This window comes from Apiospora phragmitis, assembly GCF_038363925.1.
Source record: "Apiospora phragmitis strain CBS 135458 chromosome Unknown utg000001l:1.0-2902119.0:1.0-2906034.0, whole genome shotgun sequence".
Taxonomy (NCBI): Eukaryota; Fungi; Ascomycota; class Sordariomycetes; order Amphisphaeriales; family Apiosporaceae; genus Apiospora; species Apiospora phragmitis.
The window spans coordinates 2,128,702-2,145,193 of NW_027117399.1; the positions used below are offsets into that span (position 1 = coordinate 2,128,702).

The 16,492-nt window shown below is 54.0% G+C and overlaps 4 protein-coding genes across 4 annotated transcripts; 2 read left to right on the forward strand and 2 right to left on the reverse strand.

Moving 5' to 3' along the window:
• Window positions 1-239: 239 nt before the first annotated feature.
• PG994_000640 (uncharacterized protein) lies at window positions 240-3,387 on the forward strand (the record flags this gene model as incomplete). The annotated part of the gene is made up of 4 exons (XM_066852049.1): window positions 240-253; window positions 340-3,049; window positions 3,103-3,232; window positions 3,287-3,387. The coding sequence occupies 4 exons, from the start codon at window positions 240-242 to the stop codon at window positions 3,385-3,387; spliced, it is 2,955 nt and encodes a 984-aa protein (XP_066722681.1).
• Window positions 3,388-5,333: 1,946 nt separating this feature from the next.
• PG994_000641 (glucan endo-1-3-beta-glucosidase eglC) lies at window positions 5,334-6,900 on the forward strand (the record flags this gene model as incomplete). The annotated part of the gene is made up of 3 exons (XM_066852050.1): window positions 5,334-5,737; window positions 5,810-6,123; window positions 6,212-6,900. 3 exons carry the CDS (start codon window positions 5,334-5,336, stop codon window positions 6,898-6,900), a joined length of 1,407 nt encoding a protein of 468 aa, XP_066722682.1.
• A 1,223-nt stretch (window positions 6,901-8,123) lies between these two features.
• Window positions 8,124-9,526, reverse strand: PG994_000642 (mitochondrial pyruvate dehydrogenase kinase protein; the record flags this gene model as incomplete). Its single annotated transcript, XM_066852051.1, has 3 exons — window positions 8,124-8,213; window positions 8,248-8,961; window positions 9,041-9,526. 3 exons carry the CDS (start codon window positions 9,524-9,526, stop codon window positions 8,124-8,126), a joined length of 1,290 nt encoding a protein of 429 aa, XP_066722683.1.
• Window positions 9,527-9,575: 49 nt separating this feature from the next.
• Window positions 9,576-15,887, reverse strand: PG994_000643 (uncharacterized protein; the record flags this gene model as incomplete). Its single annotated transcript, XM_066852052.1, has 6 exons — window positions 9,576-9,724; window positions 10,340-11,207; window positions 11,273-11,488; window positions 11,562-11,793; window positions 11,856-15,510; window positions 15,602-15,887. The coding sequence occupies 6 exons, from the start codon at window positions 15,885-15,887 to the stop codon at window positions 9,576-9,578; spliced, it is 5,406 nt and encodes a 1,801-aa protein (XP_066722684.1).
• Window positions 15,888-16,492: the final 605 nt, after the last annotated feature.

The following is a 16,492-nucleotide window of genomic DNA, read 5'->3' on the forward strand; positions in this document are numbered from 1 at the left end:
CCTTCTTTTTCACCAGGTAACCAAATAGGCTTCCATGAAGGTGCTCCTAACCTTCTTTTTCACCAGGTAACCAAATAGGCTTCCATGAAGGTGCTAAAGCTGCAGTGTCGTCAAGCAAATTTCCCGACCTGTCGGATAGATTGAACGAACCTTGGAATCCTTCGACATGAGCAAATCATTAGACCAAGCCTGACTTACCTGACGGTGATTGGCACATATTCCCAAGTTCCACTGCCAATATGGCGTCCGCTCCGTAAGTGTACCCTTCATCGCTGTCAGCAATCTGTCGCACGCAAAACTTCGAGCGTTACGAACTGACCCATGGCCGCTCGATATTAGGTCCTTCAAGGAGCTTTCCAAAGCCATCAGCTCCTTCATACCTACCGCACGATTACCTCTCCCGGACGACCTGATCGAGATTATCGAAGGCTATCTCGAGAAGCACGAAAAGTTTGACGAGAGCGTCGCCGATAAGCTCAACGACGACCTGATCGCTATCTACCAGAAGGATGTCAAGGGCACCCAGGCCCGCTACGGGCCCTTCCTCAACATCTTGCGCCAATTGAGGCCGCTGATCGGACAGCCTGCAAAGGTTATACAGTGGTGGGAACAGCTGCTTCCCATGCTGGACCTGCTCAACCAGGAGAAGGACCTGGCATCAGAGGCTCACAAACTGTTCCGGGACATTCTGACCTCGGATGATGTAGACAGTGCGGACGACCCTGCTGCTGGTGCCGCAGTCGCTTTGGCGGAGAAAATCATGGCTTTCTGGGTGCAAGATCGCTGTTCCGCAATAAGGGCCGACGCGGGGCTCGCAGCCTTCAAAGAAAAGCAACTGCGGGAGGTATTGATAATCTACGGGAAAAGACACCCGATGGACTTCATGGGACTCCTGGACAAGTACATGGTGGACAAGAAATGGCGGTCCCATGCGCTGAACTTGATGGGCGATTACATACAGAGCCAACCGCCTCACCTTCACCAAATCCTACAAACCCCCATCTTTGGGACCTTGATCAACATCCTTCAACTAGATACGTCTACAACTGTGGTGACTATGGCCCTGACGGTGTTGACCATGATCTTGCCGCATATGCCCTCCTCATTAGTCCCTCACTTGTCAACCCTCTTCAACCTATATGCCCGGATTCTATTTTGGGAGCGCGAGCTCTCTGCCATCGAGCTGGGCGTCAGTGCCTACGCCGAGCGGAGGGTCTCCCCAAGCGCTGCAGGATGGCAAAAGATGCTGTATATGCCAGAAATCGAGGAGAAAACGATACCTCAGCTTCTGAACTACTTCACTATCCTTTACGGGCTATACCCAATCAATTTTATGGACTACATCCGGAAGCCTCAGCGTTACCTTCGCCATGCGGATGCTCCCGACTCGGATGACATTGAGGTGCAGCCCACGGAGATACGGCACGCCTCCGAACAGTTTCGCCAGTGCCACTTACTGCATGAGAACTTCTATACTTTGACGATTGACTCGGAAAAGACCGACTTTGGTAGGTGGATCAAGAGCGAGCCCGCCGAGGTGGTGGCGGACTGCATGGCCCTGCGTCATTCCATTGAGCTGGAAGGCGAGCCCGACATGCCGTTCAGCCAGCCGGGCGCCCGGAGCTCCTCGGCCAGGCGTGAGTTCGAGAAGGATTTGCATGATCATGCTCTCCTAAACACATCGATTTCCCGCGCAAATTCGAGCATCGGTGGGGCGAATCGTGATAACTTGCAGCCGACGTTCGTCGAATCGCCCACCAGCGGTCGCTCTTACCCTACAATCATTCGCCAGTCATCCCAGAGTAGCCGCCATTCGCTGCATGATGAGTCGAGCGCAAGGCCATCAGGCAGAGGTGGTGATAGCCCAGCGCTGCAAGCGCAACTGACCTCGTTCGGCTCACAGACGCATTTACAAGACCTGATCAACTCGAACAAAGCTATCAAATCGGAGCTACACCAATCGCTGGCGAATGACAGCGTCCCGTCTCTAGCCTTGAGCCAGCAAGAGTCTAATTCAGAGAGGCCAGGGTTTTTGACGCATGGGACTACGCAGTATACCAGTACTCCCGTGTCCGCAACGGCTGTTGGCGACGACCAGCAATATTACCACCTCTACCGTCAAATTATGCTACTACACAACGACTTGACGTTTGAGCGTTTCATGAAACAACAGCACTTGACACATATGGGCGAGCTACGAAGCAGGCTAGTCAGGGAGGCGGCTTCCGAAGCTGAAGCCCAAAATCTGATCCTCGCACATCGACAGCTAAAGCAAAGACTCGAGGAGGCGAAGAAGATCGAGGTCCAGACGAAGAAAGACTCGGAGAGAAGTCGCACTCTCGCAAAGAAATGGGAGGCAGATCTGTCTTCCAAGTTGCGAGTACTTCGGGAAGAGCAAAGGAAATGGAATGTAGAACGAGAGAGTCTTATGAGGGACTTGGAGGTCATCAAGGTCGAGACCGATAAACTCCGTGTCCTTGTTTCCGAAGCAGAGACCCGAGAACTAGGCTGGAAGCAGCGTGTTCAATCGGTCGAAGCAGACGCGAGCGAGCTGGAGCACTTGAGGAAAGAGGTTGAGCGGTTGACCGTCTCCGAGCGTAATTATCAAGCTCAGGAGAACGAGCGACAAGCCGCCATGGCGGGAGCGGAAGAGGCCGATAGAAGAGCTGAGATGTTGGAGATGAAACTCAAGGCCCGTGACGTTGAGATTCAGCAGGCCCATGATCTTCACCATTCTCAGATTGCGGCGTTGAACACGAAACTACAAGATGCTCTCCAGAGTGGGGTGGAAAAGAAAGCGGATGGCCTCAAGTCCCAAGTCGAGAGCCTGATGGCTGCGAGCAGGGCGCAGCAGGAGGAGTTGAAAAAACAAATTGCCAACCTAACCACCAAAACCGCAGCCCTGAATGGAACTATCCTGGAGTTGCAATCACAGATACCCCATCGGGCTTCAGCTGATTTCCCACGCTCAACATCGCCCGACGCCAATATGCCAGTTCGCTACTCGGTCGATTCAGGAAGTTCTATGAGCTATCGAGTAGACAGCATCGTGGGTTGTCAGACCCCGATAACTACGATGCAGATGTACTTAACATGACGGAGCCTTTGGAGCCTTATAACTCCTCGTTGCATATAGGCAGCCCTGTAGCCCGGTCATCTACACCTTCTCTTGCTGAAGGGTCTGATTTCACTGGTCGAGGAAGTTCCACAGGGGAACGTTACTACGGAAGAGGTGCGTCACAGCGCATCATGAAGATGTGGAAGAAATAATCTAACTCGGTTGCAGGCGGCGTTCAAAACATTCTACGGAAGGACAGGCGGGACAGCAGCAGGAGTAAAGACAGGAAGAAGTCTGGGGGTATTCGGGGCATTCGTGGCTTTGTTTGAGATGCAGCACGCCCATCTACACTTCATGAAGGGTTCTGCTCGAGTATTACTTAAAGTGCCCCTAAAGGCATCTCATGATACGTTCCGTATTAGTAACTCTGTCCCATGAGGTCAACTACATTTCCATTCAATCGTGACGACCCACCAGTGCCACGATCGTAGTGTAATATCTCGGGGAGGTATTCTGATCCGAGAATAACATCCAAATATGAAAAGTACGACATGGCTTGGGACCACGGGGCACAAAGTTGGGCTGAGCAATGGTTATGAGACAGCAATTACACAAGACTTGGCGGTTAGGTTGGGTTATTGGGGGCCGTGGCGTCGACTTACCATCATGTACGTTGTTAGTGGCCGGCATGCAGCAGGTGTCTCTGCCTGCATGAAGTTAGACGCAGGAACAAGCCAGGTCGAGAACGCCCCCCGACAGGGAGCGAGCAAAGCAACGGACTCTGTGAATGCCACTGTTTTCTTTCTTTCTCCCGTCCCCACCACCCGCTCGCTCTCCTTGATCTCCTCGCTTCCGACCTGACAGAAAAGACATCAACAAGCACTCACTAGCTTGGTGCCTGGATTATGTGGGTTCCTAAGAGCAGAAGCAAGCAACAATAGAAGTAGCTCTTGTCTTTATCCTCATCCTCTTACCTAAAATTATTAATTTGTGTGGCAAGATGCGAATGGTGTGACTGAAGAATACGAGGTAAGCAAGGCGCTTGAATAGCATACCTATTTGTTCCGGCCATCCGTACAGCAGAAATTCGACAGGTCATGCATCATCACTTCCAAATGCAACTGCAGGGCAAATGCAGTCACACCACCAACCTGGCTGGCTACCATCCATCACATACAAATGTAGTACCTACCCCCGGCCAGTGCTGGGAAGAACTAAACCTAAAGTAAAAACTGGCATTCACGGGACAGCACGAAGGTTGACCCGAATGAGCAAGAATGACAAGGGACAAACATCAGACGGACCCCGAGGTCATTGGTCCGATCTCAACAAACCCTGGTCCTTGTCAGGTCAGGAACATGGTTGTGACTATGGTTGGGTTGGGGGTGTTTGATTCTGACTACAGCTGGACCTCTCGCTCGCGTCGACACACACACACACACACGCACGCACATATTGGAGAAGCGAGAAGCAATATGCAGGGGGTGGGAATGAGAAAGGAGAAGAAAAAACGCGAAAAGCGCAACGTAACGCTACCTCCAAAGTTCAGTCATGGCAAGCCCGGTCAGCAGTCTAGACTTCGTACCTGCTACGTAGTCGTATTAGCTCTTACGTAGTCGTCGGCTGTCGGTTCAGGTACATGCCTGCCTACCTACCTACCAGACCAATACCACCCAAGACGAGGAACATAGAGAATGAGAAGGAAAAAAAAGACGTTAGACAGGTCCAGCCGAGAGAGGGAGGGCCAAGCTAGGCGCGCGCACCCAGATTTCCCATTCCATCATGGGAAGGTGGGAATCAACAACATTGGTAAATACGGGCTGTGTGCTGTGTCGGTCTCGATGTGTAGGTAATATGTGACTTCTTTTTCCTCTCTTTTCCTCTCTCTCTCTCACTCTCTCTTACTCTCTTCCTCCCTTCCACTCACCACATCGTCTGTTTGGATTCCCTATTCAGACTGTCGTGATATACGCTCGCTTGCCGGTTGCTACCTATTTGCAATCCTTCTTTCTTCTTATACCTACATTATCAACCTTTTATTGCCCCTCGCTCGCTTTGTCTCTCGTTGTAAACCATCCCCTTTGGGGCTTTCTATATTGCCTACTTCTACCTACTACCTACATAATCTCAATCCAATCCTCAGTAGTAGTAGTAGTAGCACAGCACCTAAAGCTTAAATCCTCCAGGAAAAGAAGCCGTAACCTTACTTGCCTCCCCCCTTTTAATACAATTATTCTCACCCTGTCGACCTACCCCTACCACCACCGCCATCATCATGCGTGTCACTGGCGGAATCTTGGCACTGGCCGCCGGGGCCTCGGCCGCCACCAAAGGCTTCAACTACGGCAGCACCTTCACCGGCGGCGCCGCCAAGCAGCAAGCAGACTTCGAGGCCGAGTTCACGGCGGCGCAGAAGCTGGCCGGCGCGCCCGGCTTCACCTCGGCGCGCCTCTACACCATGGTCCAGGGTGGCACCGCCAACTCGCCCATCTCGGCCATCCAGGCCGCCATCAACACCAAGACGTCGCTGCTGCTCGGGCTCTGGGCCTCGGCCGGCGACGCCACCTTCAGCAACGAGTTGACGGCGCTCAAGTCGGCCATCGACATGTACGGCACCGCCTTCACCAGCATCGTCGAGGGTATCTCCATCGGCTCTGAGGACCTGTACCGCAACAGCGCGTAAGTTACTTACCTACACATGTACCCACCAGCCACGCCAGACTCAACTAACAACAATGGCTCGCTTTGTAGCATGGGCGCGAAGAATGGCGAGAACCCTGGTGTCAACCCGGAAGTGATCGTCCAGTACATCGGCGAGGTCAAGAAGCTGATCTCGGGAACGAGCCTTACTGCCCCTATCGGTCACGTCGACACGTGGACCGCCTGGGCCAACGGTTCCAACAAGGCGGTCGCCGATGCTTGCGACTGGCTCGGCACCGACGCTTACCCCTACTTCCAAGATACCATGTCCAACCCGATCGCCCAAGGTCTTCCGCTCTTTGACGACGCTCTGGGCCAGACTCAGGCGGCTGCTGGCGGAAAGCCGGTCTGGGTTACAGAAACTGGTAAGTACTTAACGTTTGCCCTTTTTGAACACCCTCCGGCCTCACGAATGCCTTGCCGAATATAAATACTGACACCTCTTCTTCATAGGCTGGCCTGTTAGTGGCAAGACAGTCGGCGAAGCCGTGCCCTCAACTGAGAACGCCAAGAAGTACTGGGACACGGTTGGTTGCGGCAAGCTTTTCGGCAACGTGAACACGTGGTGGTACACGCTGCAGGATGCCGCTCCCGACATGCCCAACCCCAGCTTTGGCCTGGTCGGCACCGACCTCAACGGCAAGCCCCTGTTCGACCTCTCATGCTCCAACGTCGAGTCGTCCAGCTCTTCTTCGGGCTCTGCGTCTCAGAGCACCACCATGTCGACGGCCGTTGGTGGACCTTCGGCCTCGGCCACTGGTAACACCGGTGGCAGCCCCGGTATCGGCGGAAGCGGCCAGTCCTCGCAGCTAAGCCTCGAGGCTTCGGCTACTGGTGCTGCGAGCGTCACCGTCAGCGCTATCAACCCTGGTAGCACCAGCGGTTCGGGAAGCGGCTCAGGAAGTGGCGGTGGCTCGGGAAGCGGCAGCGGCAGCGGCGGAAACTACGGGTCGTCGAGCCCTAGCTCGGGTGTCGGCTCCGGTTCCGGTGCTGGTAGTGGTTATGGCTCTAACAGCACCGTCACCACCGGCTCGCCCAGCCCCACTCAGCTCCCTGGCACCAGCGCCGCGGCGTCTGACATGTCGTCTGGTGCTTATGGCGCACTGGTCGCTGCCATCATCATCGCCCTCTCTGCTCTGTAGAAAGAAGGAATGATTGATTTCTAGTATACAAAGCTGAGGCCCATAGGGCTCACGGGATGGTCGGCGTTAAATGTGCACATTTACTTTCGATCCGTTTTTATGGATATGGGTATGATTAGGAATAGGGATATGGACATGGGAAACGACACCAAAAAGCCTGAAAATGGATGATGCAATAGACTTGACTTCGAGACTTTGACTTAACACTTTTGTAATATGCTCTCTCGCCCTTCATGAGGAGTGTAAGTGGTGGCATCCTTGCTTACCGATTCTTGAACAAAGATTGACATTCGAAATATTTAAATGAACACTATTCTGGAAACTGTCGGGTGATTTCTGTGAGAACCTTCGCCTCTTAACGTGATTGTCCGGCTTAGTGGCTATGATAGAGGATATACGTAAATGAGTGTTCGGTGATCATTAAACAACTACTGATCCTCCTATGTTAATGTTTGCGACCACGAGGGCTAGCACAGCTCACGGACTTTTGTCGCCGTCTAGTGGTGACAGCATAATATCCATGGCCATTTCTAGTGCTGCTTATCCACCAGACGACCAGACCAGACTACCAGACTTGATGGACGTAATAAAAATACGCGATGCCATGAATATCTCTGGGTCCCAACTGTCCGAAATTTATATACCCTTTGCTACATACATATGACTAGAAAAGGCCGCGTCAAGATTCCCGTGATTTTGTCAAGGCCAAGCTCCAATAGAAGATAATGAATTGTTCCGAGTCGAGATAGATCGGGCACGGGGCTAAGCGCTTCCACCTTGTAACACAATATATATCCGTTAGTACACATATTTGGTCAAACCATGACTAGAACGGAAGGTGAGCTGTTGTCGAGCTTATATAACCACCGATTTCCGCTCTCCGGGTCCATGGAGTCTTCTGATGGGCATGACCCCTGTTACTTGATTCGCAAAGAACTTGGAAGTTGTTTACACGACGAAGGCAGGCTCTCAGTGTCACCAGTAACCATACCCAGAATGTTTTCTTCAATGATAAAAGTGTCCCAATAATATATAAGAACTACCTGACCTGTTATGCTTCGCTCTGCTCTCTATCCCATAACAGGAGCGGCATGTAGAAATACTAAAACCATCATTTTCAGATAATATAACGCCATGGTTTTCCTTCCTACCTTTCCTCCCCCGTCGTGAAAAGACCCATAAGAAAGAGAGAGAGAAACGGGGGCGGCGGGTTAGGGGGTACTTCATTGAATCTTACCGACCCCCTTAAGTCGAAGATACACATCCGTACCCCAGCCGTGGAGGCTCTGCACGTTGATCCCACCCCCAAAGTACTCGGCATAGGCCCGGCTCAGCGGCAAGCCGTACCCCAGGCCGGCGATGGAGCTGCCCCCGCCATTGGCGCCCCGAGATGAGGTTGAGGGCGTCGGAGCCCATCATGCCGCCGCCCTCGCTGCCGCCGCCGCCGCCGCCACCGGGCACGTCGTCATAGTCGGAAAACGTCGTGAAGCTGTAGCTCCAGACGTTGGGCAGCACGTCGGGCGAGATGCCGCCGCCGCGGTCCCGGATGCGGATCGTGACGCCGGGCGCGTTGTCGTCGAGCGGCTTGATGTCCTCGCTGCGGAAGGCGCCCATGTCCTCGGCGGGCGGGCGCAGCGTGACGCGGGGCGGCCCCGCGTCGGGCGGCTCGGGCGCGACCGTGATGACGACGGGCTCACGGTTGCGGCGCGTCTCGACCGTGGCGCGGAACGCGTTCTTGAGCAGCTCCGTGATGATGTACTCGAGGTGCATCGGCACGTAGGCGAACTGCGTCTCGGGCTCGCCGTCGATGACCCAGCGCGGGCGCACGCCGTACTTGAGCTCGCACAGCTCCGCCACCCAGTTGGCGCACGAGTCTACCACCTGCGCCGGGCACAGCGCCGTGTCGATAACGCCGATGTAGCTGGGGTGCTCGGGGCAGGGGGTAGGGCTCGAGGCCGGGTCGAAGTGCGGCGCCGAGCTGTAGTGCAGGGCGATGTGCTGCTCGGCGATCAGGCGGGTCCCGATGCGGGCGCGCAGATGCTCGTCCAGGAAGCGCGTGACCTCGCCCGGGGGAGATGTAGCGCCGGCACTCGAGGAAGCCCTTGGCAAGGATGGGAATCGTGTCCTGGTGGGTTGCGACTAGCTCGGCCAGAACCGAGGTAAACCGGATTTCGGCGTCGAGATTCGCAATGGTGCGGTGCTTCCAGGGAAGCAGTGTCGAGAGCGAGTGCAGATAGTTGTTATAGATCTTGCTGATGTTGGGATTCGACACCACAATGAAAGGCAGGTTGCGCAGGGCCTGGATGCGACGGGCCAGCCTGATGGGCAACAGACTCAGGGTGAAGTTGGCGGATTGGAAGAGGGCCTCGCTCGCCAAGGGCGGGCGACCATGCTTGACCAGATCAGCCAGGCTCAGGGAATGCTGATGTCTGTTGCTGAGGTCGACGATTTCGTCGTCGGTCACGGCGGCCGTGCTCGGGGGGTGCGACCATTTCTGGGGCGGCGAGACATTGGCCGAGGTGGAATAGAAGGAGGTTACAGTTTGGCTCAAGTAGGACAGTGCAACAGTCGTCGTAGTCGTCTTCGTGGTTTTCAAACGGCCCAAGGGCCTGTACAGGGCCTTCATGGTGGCATTGCGTTGTGGCCGAGGAAGAGAAGAAGAAACACGGATTCTGTTAAGAGCCCTGGCAGTTGCTAGAGGCATTGATCATGACCTTTAGGTCAATTGGCAGTTTGTGAGGTGGACTTGGGATGGAAAAGTCGGTGTCGGCGTCGGCGTCGGTGTCGGTGTCGGTGTCGGCGGTCGGCGGTCGGCGGTCGGCAACTGGCAATATCATGTCGATATCAGCCGTCGAGAGGAAGAGAATGCTTGCTTGCCGACCTACAAATCCGAGCATGTACGGAGTAATCGAACCGACTTCAATTGAAGTATCCCGCTAACAAACCAAAACCCCCACGTCACTGTGCATTTTGATTTCCTTATCGCGTCCAATGAAGCCCGAGATAAGCACTACCCCCGTGCCATGTGACTGACTAACTGATGCCCATGATGATGTTCATGATGGCAATTTTCAATGCATTGCTGAGGCACGTATGCTACGATACTGTATGGATCATGTCGAACTCTGTATTAATTGGTTTTATTGTGATAATTTCTTTGTCGCCAAGAGAGACCGTGATAGTATATGGCATCCATTCAGCCTATCCAACCCGAAAATGCATTATGTCCTCGCTGCTTGCGTACACATACTTTTCATAAGGAGATGTAAATAGTAAAAAGGAGTTCAATCATCTTGCCAACGCCCGCCCAAGTTTTGTAAATCCATCCGTGCAACGCTTCCTCGAAGATCACCATTAGATCTACATGTAGTCTTTATATACACCCTCACACACAACTTTCTTCTCGTCATATAGACAGACAGACACTTAGTTCGCTTACATGTTGGCAAGCTCGTTGTCGATCTGTCGGTCCATATACGTTTCCTCTCGCCCACCAGCTCCGTCTGGAGCCTCTGCTCGACCAAGGCACGTACCTGCTTCTTGGTCACCGTGTCGAGATCTACTTCTCTCAGCACGCCTTGGATAGCGTCAAGAATCATGCTGTCGTCAGGACCGGCATTGCCGCGCTGGAAGTCAAACGAAGCCATGCTCTGGTGGCCGCCGTGATGGCCCAGGGCAGACCTGTGACCTCCGCTGTAACCCAGCGTGGCCTGCGATTGACGGTGCATATCCCGTCCGGGCATAGGCGACGCGTTAGCCACGCCGCGCAGGTTGGTCATGGATGGCCGGTCTTGGTAGGGGGTTTGCATCCGCTGGATATCGCCGAACGAAGCCGTCGACTGGCGGTGCCCTAGATGCGACGGCTGATCGCTGTACGGGGCAAAGGGTGTGCTGCGACCATGTGGTGCGGGCGACTGCGAAGTAGGCGGCATGAAGGTGGACCCTGCGCGGCCATTGCCCTGCAGGCCAGTCAGGACGCTGGGCTGCCGAATGGACGAGTACACGCTCTTGATCTCATCCATCTCGTAGCTGTCACCGAAAGGCGTTCCGTAATCGGCCTTTTCAGCGTGCACCCCACGACGACCAGGTAGCTGGTTCATCATGGCATAGTCGTCCCATCGCTGCAGCGGGATGCTGGAAGGAACAAATTTCTCGTCATCCACAGCCACGATACGCTTGTCTCCCTTCTCCCCAATGACGACACGGGTGTTACCCCAACTGAAATCGTCCTGGCGCCAGAAGGAGAAGATGGGCAGGATGAAACTGTAAATGGGGAAAGCAAGGAGATAGATGATCATCCAGCCGATCTGAAGGTTTAGAAAGTTAGTGGGTTCACATGAAGAGTTGGGTATTGGCTAAGGAAAGAACGTACGTGTTGCCAGCGGCGCTTGAGGATGAAGATGAGTGCCTGAAGACCATAGACGGCACCAATCATGATGATGGAAAGCATCGGGAATTGGCCCTGGTGCGTCGCCACACGGTAAATGAGATAGGCGATATAGATGGTGGTGGCCGGAAGGATGATTGTTCCCGTGAGATCGATGAAAACCACAAATCGCATCGAGAAACAACAGAAACCACACATGTTCTGGACCATGATGAGTTCAGCCAAGTTGTGAATGGTCGAGTTGATCCATCGGCGTCTCTGCGAAAAGAAGAACGCTCCACTCGTCGGGGGCGGCGGTCTCGCAGTAAGCATCCGAGATGAACTTGTAAGCCATGTAGGGGAAGTGCTTGATCATGATTGTTGTCAGGTATCGATCCTCTCCAAGGGACAGCAGATTCTTCTTGTGAAGCGTGTCAACGTTGCAAATGCTGTAATCCTTGATGACGGCGTCCGAGATGATAAGCGGCTTGCCCTTGTCGGCAGTTCGAAGACGGTACATGGTGAAACTGGTAACATGTTAGCATCATTTTCTTGATGGTTCGAGAAAAGGGGGCCAGGGACAACTAACCATCCAGGAAGACAAGTAACGCTACCAAACAGCGACTCGAAAGCCTTGGCCAAGTGATGGGAGATGAAGTATTCGTAGACCTGGATCATACTCCACCACGAACGCTCTTCGTTTTGCAGACCAGTCTCGCCACAAATACCAGCAATCTTGGCATTGTTTGTACATGCAGCGACCAGACGGTTGAGGGAGTCCTCACGAACACAAGTATCGGCATCAACCATCATCAGGTACTCGTAGAGCTCGGGGTCGACACCAATGATGTTGTTGATCTGGTGGAAGATTTCAAGTTCAAGAGGGTTCATTGGGGCTCGGTGGTGCACACGGTTCAAGAAGCTCATCAGCAAGATCTGCGAATCACGCTTGCCACGGTTACCAGGCTTGGACTTGCTCTGCTCCGACTCCTTACCGACCTTGACGATGACGATGTATGGAACAACATTGCCTTCGTACTCATACAGACCTGAGTAGACCTTTCCGTAGTTGAGCTGTTCGGCGCCAGTTCCAACAGACTTGAATGGCAATGCCGGAGGATCAACCTTGGGATCAACCCCCAAAATGTCCAGTACAATCTTGGGTGTCGGTCGGTCATTGCCCTGTCCGACGATGACACCATCGCAAATGACGCAGATCAATTTGCGTTTATTGTCGTACTGAAGCGCAGTGAGGGAATCAAGGGCCTTCCTGAGGGAATCTTCGCCTTCGGTGTATGCGGGAACCTGGCAGATAACAAACTTGTCTTGAGGCGCGGGTTGTCGCTTCGAGCCAAACTGCAAGGCAGAAAGGAACTTGATGAGAATAACCGCACAGAGAAGAATAGTGAAGGCTAGCAGGATGTAGTTGTTGACCTGGCATCTTGCAGAATAACGGAAGTCGGGAATGCCGACGTAGAAGAGGTTCTTGACGCAGTTGACACTGTTGCCCATACGGGTAGACGTGGTGGCATTCCCATCCGCATTGCTCATAGCAGAATGCCACAGATCGGTGACATCCTCACCTGGGTGGTTACTGACAATCTCCATGAGAGCGGGATCCAAGAATTTGTACTTGTCTTGGTTCTTCATGTAGTCAACCGTGTGGAAGTAATCAGTGAGGTCGTAGATGGCATCTTCGTAGATAAACCATGGATGATTCTCCTTTTGTCCTTCGTCGGTCACATCCTTCTTATCCCAGACAAGGTCACCGTGGTAATACTCCTTCATCCTGGGCAAGAAAGTATCGCGGTACCAGTTGGGGTTCTTCAACTTGGAGCCTGGGTCTGGTTGTTTCGAGCCAGTTGTGTGCATGCCCAATGGGTCTGGCGCAGTAGTGTTGGGGAAAAGAGTCAAATCGTCAGAGAGACCGAGGCCGGGGCAAACGAGTGGCAGAGGGGGGACAAAGTACACGTCGAGGTTCTGGCCTGCGAAGGGCATCATGTTCTCGGAGGTCGTTTGGATGTTGGTGTCGCTATGCTGCAGCCTGTAGAAAGGCGTCATGTCGTAGACCTTACCGCGAAGACTGATCCAGTAGTCATCTTCACCCAAGTGTGTGGCGATTTCGTCCTGACTCCAAGCCTTGTCTGAATTGGGACATAACAGGTGACCGAAAGCAATGATCCAGAAGAGGATGAAGGCATTGGCCAGGCAGATAAAAAACACCAAGACCACCTTTTCACGCCACGCCAAGCGGACGTCGGGTCGCTTCATGCGTCCGACAAAACTGAGGAGAGGAGACGGGATCCAGAACGTAAGAGCCCAGACGAGACCGACCCAGAGTCGGCGAGTCATTGTGGACTCAGTCGTCTCCACGTGCTTCCCTTCGGCGAGGTCAGGGTCCAGATTGTTGATGAAGTCGCCCTCTGCAGTATAGTATACTTGGTCTCGCTGGCTATCGCCTTTCCGACCAAGGCCATAGTCGCCAGGGGTGGCATTTCGAAGCCCACTTGGAGCGATGGACGGAGCACCGGCTGCCATGGGATTGAATCCCAAGGACATCTGGCTTTGGTTTTGGTCGTGTTGCATGATGTGATCACGACTATTATTTGAGCCGTAATCGAGGGGCGTTGCACCGGCACCGAAGTAGTTGCTACCCGTGTTGGAATAGCCAGTTTCCATGCCAGAACCCATAACATGCATGTTGCCCATGCCAGGAAGATTCTGCTCGGGCTTCAGATCCAGCATGCTCTCCGCCTCCCACCACGCGGTCTCGCGCATCCAGACACGCTCCCTGCCGACCACGACTTCGCCATTGCTCCAGCCACGCTCGAGGATCCAGGTCTCGATCCCGTCGCGGCCGTCTCGACAACCCAAAGGAGCAAAGCGTTGGCAGAACTCCTCGAGATCAAAGTCGGCAGTGAAATCCAGGTTCTTGTTTCGGCGGTTGGCCCATTCCGGCAATCTCCATGCTCGGAGCTGACGTGAAACAGTACCTGCAGACCAGGCCGATGTAATGGAAGGTAGTGCTGCCAAACTGGAGGGCGACTCGTCGGTAGGGTGGAGTGATAGGTGGTACCAGGCTCGACTGCTGCTCAACACAGCCGGCAGGTCAAACCGTCCAGCTCGACCAAGATTGATACCTTGGCCAGCTATCGGGAACAACAGCTTCTTCAGGAAACCATCATCCTCGCTTGCAAGACCAACCTTCTCCAATATGACTTCCCGCTTCTCGAGCTCATGCTGCTTCTCTCTACCTATTGGGCCCGTCATGATCCCTAGCTCTGGACCAACGTCCGAAACGGCGTTCTGCATCTCGCGCAGGACCGAGGTTCCGGCGCCGACTACATCAACACCGTCCTCCTTCATCTCGGCGTTGATGCCCGCAGTATCATCGAAAATTCCACGCATGGCAACAGCCTTGCCAAGAGCCGGATCGGGGATCTCAACTACTGTGATGCAGACGGTGTCGCCATTGTCTTCGTTCGACGTGGGTGTTCGCACGCCGCGCCCGTCGAGCGACTCGGTTCCATCTCGAATCCGGCTCATCTGAAGTGCAATGGCCTCGTTTGCCTTGGAGATAACCCAATCAACCAAGGCCTCATAGAGACCACCAACCAGTGTCTTCCTATCCTCCGTGCTGCACTGCCTGGCCAAGACCTCCGGGTCGAGACCCAGGAGACCACTGACATCTTCGCAAATTTCGTCGAGAGAATCCTCGTCAACGCCATAATCGAGCGTGTTTCCAAGCTTCAACAGGCCAGCAAGGGTGGAAATGAAGTTGCGGTGGGACGAGCCCTTGATACCGATTTCTTTCAAGGCGGCCCGGAAATCGTCCGCTGCTGCAGCATCGTCGGCAGTTGGCAGATAGGAAGGCGGATCATAGGTCCCCGATCGTGCAAGCAACGTGTATGCTGATGCTGGTTTCAAGCCTAGGAACTCCCGCTCCGCAGGGGTGGATGCGGATGTTAGGAGGTAGTAGAAGACGTCGAATGCTCGGTGCCCGGGCTCCGAGGGGATGTTGAGAAGTCCTCGGAAAGTGTCGATACCTCCCTGAGAAAGCGCAACGGAAGCGGCCGTCAGGTTACCGGCTAGGTTCAGTGTGAGCGTCACCCCAAGAGCTGCTTGTCGAGCCGTAGCGTGGTTGTTGGGAGTCACACATTCCACAAACGGTCGGATCAGCCCAAGAGCAGTATAAACGGTAGTAGGCACGGTCAGCGGAAGAGAGGAGAGGAAAGGAGACAGGACTGAGGGTGCAGAGGGGTGAAGAGACCTAGGAGAAGTTAGCAAGCCTATTCGCTGCGGACGATAGATGTGAGACCAACCCCAAGATTATACAGCCGTCCTCGGCTCGGCGACGAGCATGTTCCCAAGCTCTAGCCGCGAGTGTTTGGTCGACGGTGCCACCGTTCTGGCCTCCTTGTTGAGCAGTGAGCCAGGTGTTGATCACTAGGCTCGTACCAGCATCCAGCTGATATGGCTGGGACGAGAGGTAGACGTTGTGGATGCCATTAAGAAGGGTAGTCGTCGAGACTTGAGAAGACTGTTGACCAGCTCCGCGAGGTCCACCGGCAGCTTCAGATGCCACCGAGTACATGGACATGCGGCCCTGTTGGTGTGCCATGATGGGCTGTCGCTGGCTCCGTGTTGTCCTGGCGGACAAGCACGAGTGGGTGAATTATCCGGATGCTAGCAAGGGCAGCAAACAGCAAGAGCGAAAGTGTGCTCTTCTTAGCTATGGCAACGGAGGATTAATGACACGCGGCGTGCTACGATGGACAGGTTAAGGATTCGGACGGGTGGGAGGTGAACGAAAGTCGGTTGCGTGTGCGACGTGGTATCGAATTAAGAGGCGTAGGAAACGATCGTCGCTGGGCAACAACAGACAGCCAATATGCACCTCCTGGATCGTCGAACCCAAGATAGTAGAAACGAATGAAGAGATTAAAGAAACGATAGAGTATTAGGCTGCCAAAGCGAGTGAGGCAGGTCGAAGAGCGATAGACTACGTAGAGGAAAAGGCGAAGAAGGTGGAAAGCGTCTAGGATACTTCCAAGCCAATGTGTAAAGGAGAGTTAGAACGCTCGCACTTCTTGCCTACGACGACAGTAGACAAGAAAAAGATCACCACCAGGTTACAGAGCACCAGTAGTTGGTCCTCTTGGCTGGGTCCAGCGACTGGCATACCGCGTTCGTGATGTGGTACGGCGGGCGACTGGGACAACAGCG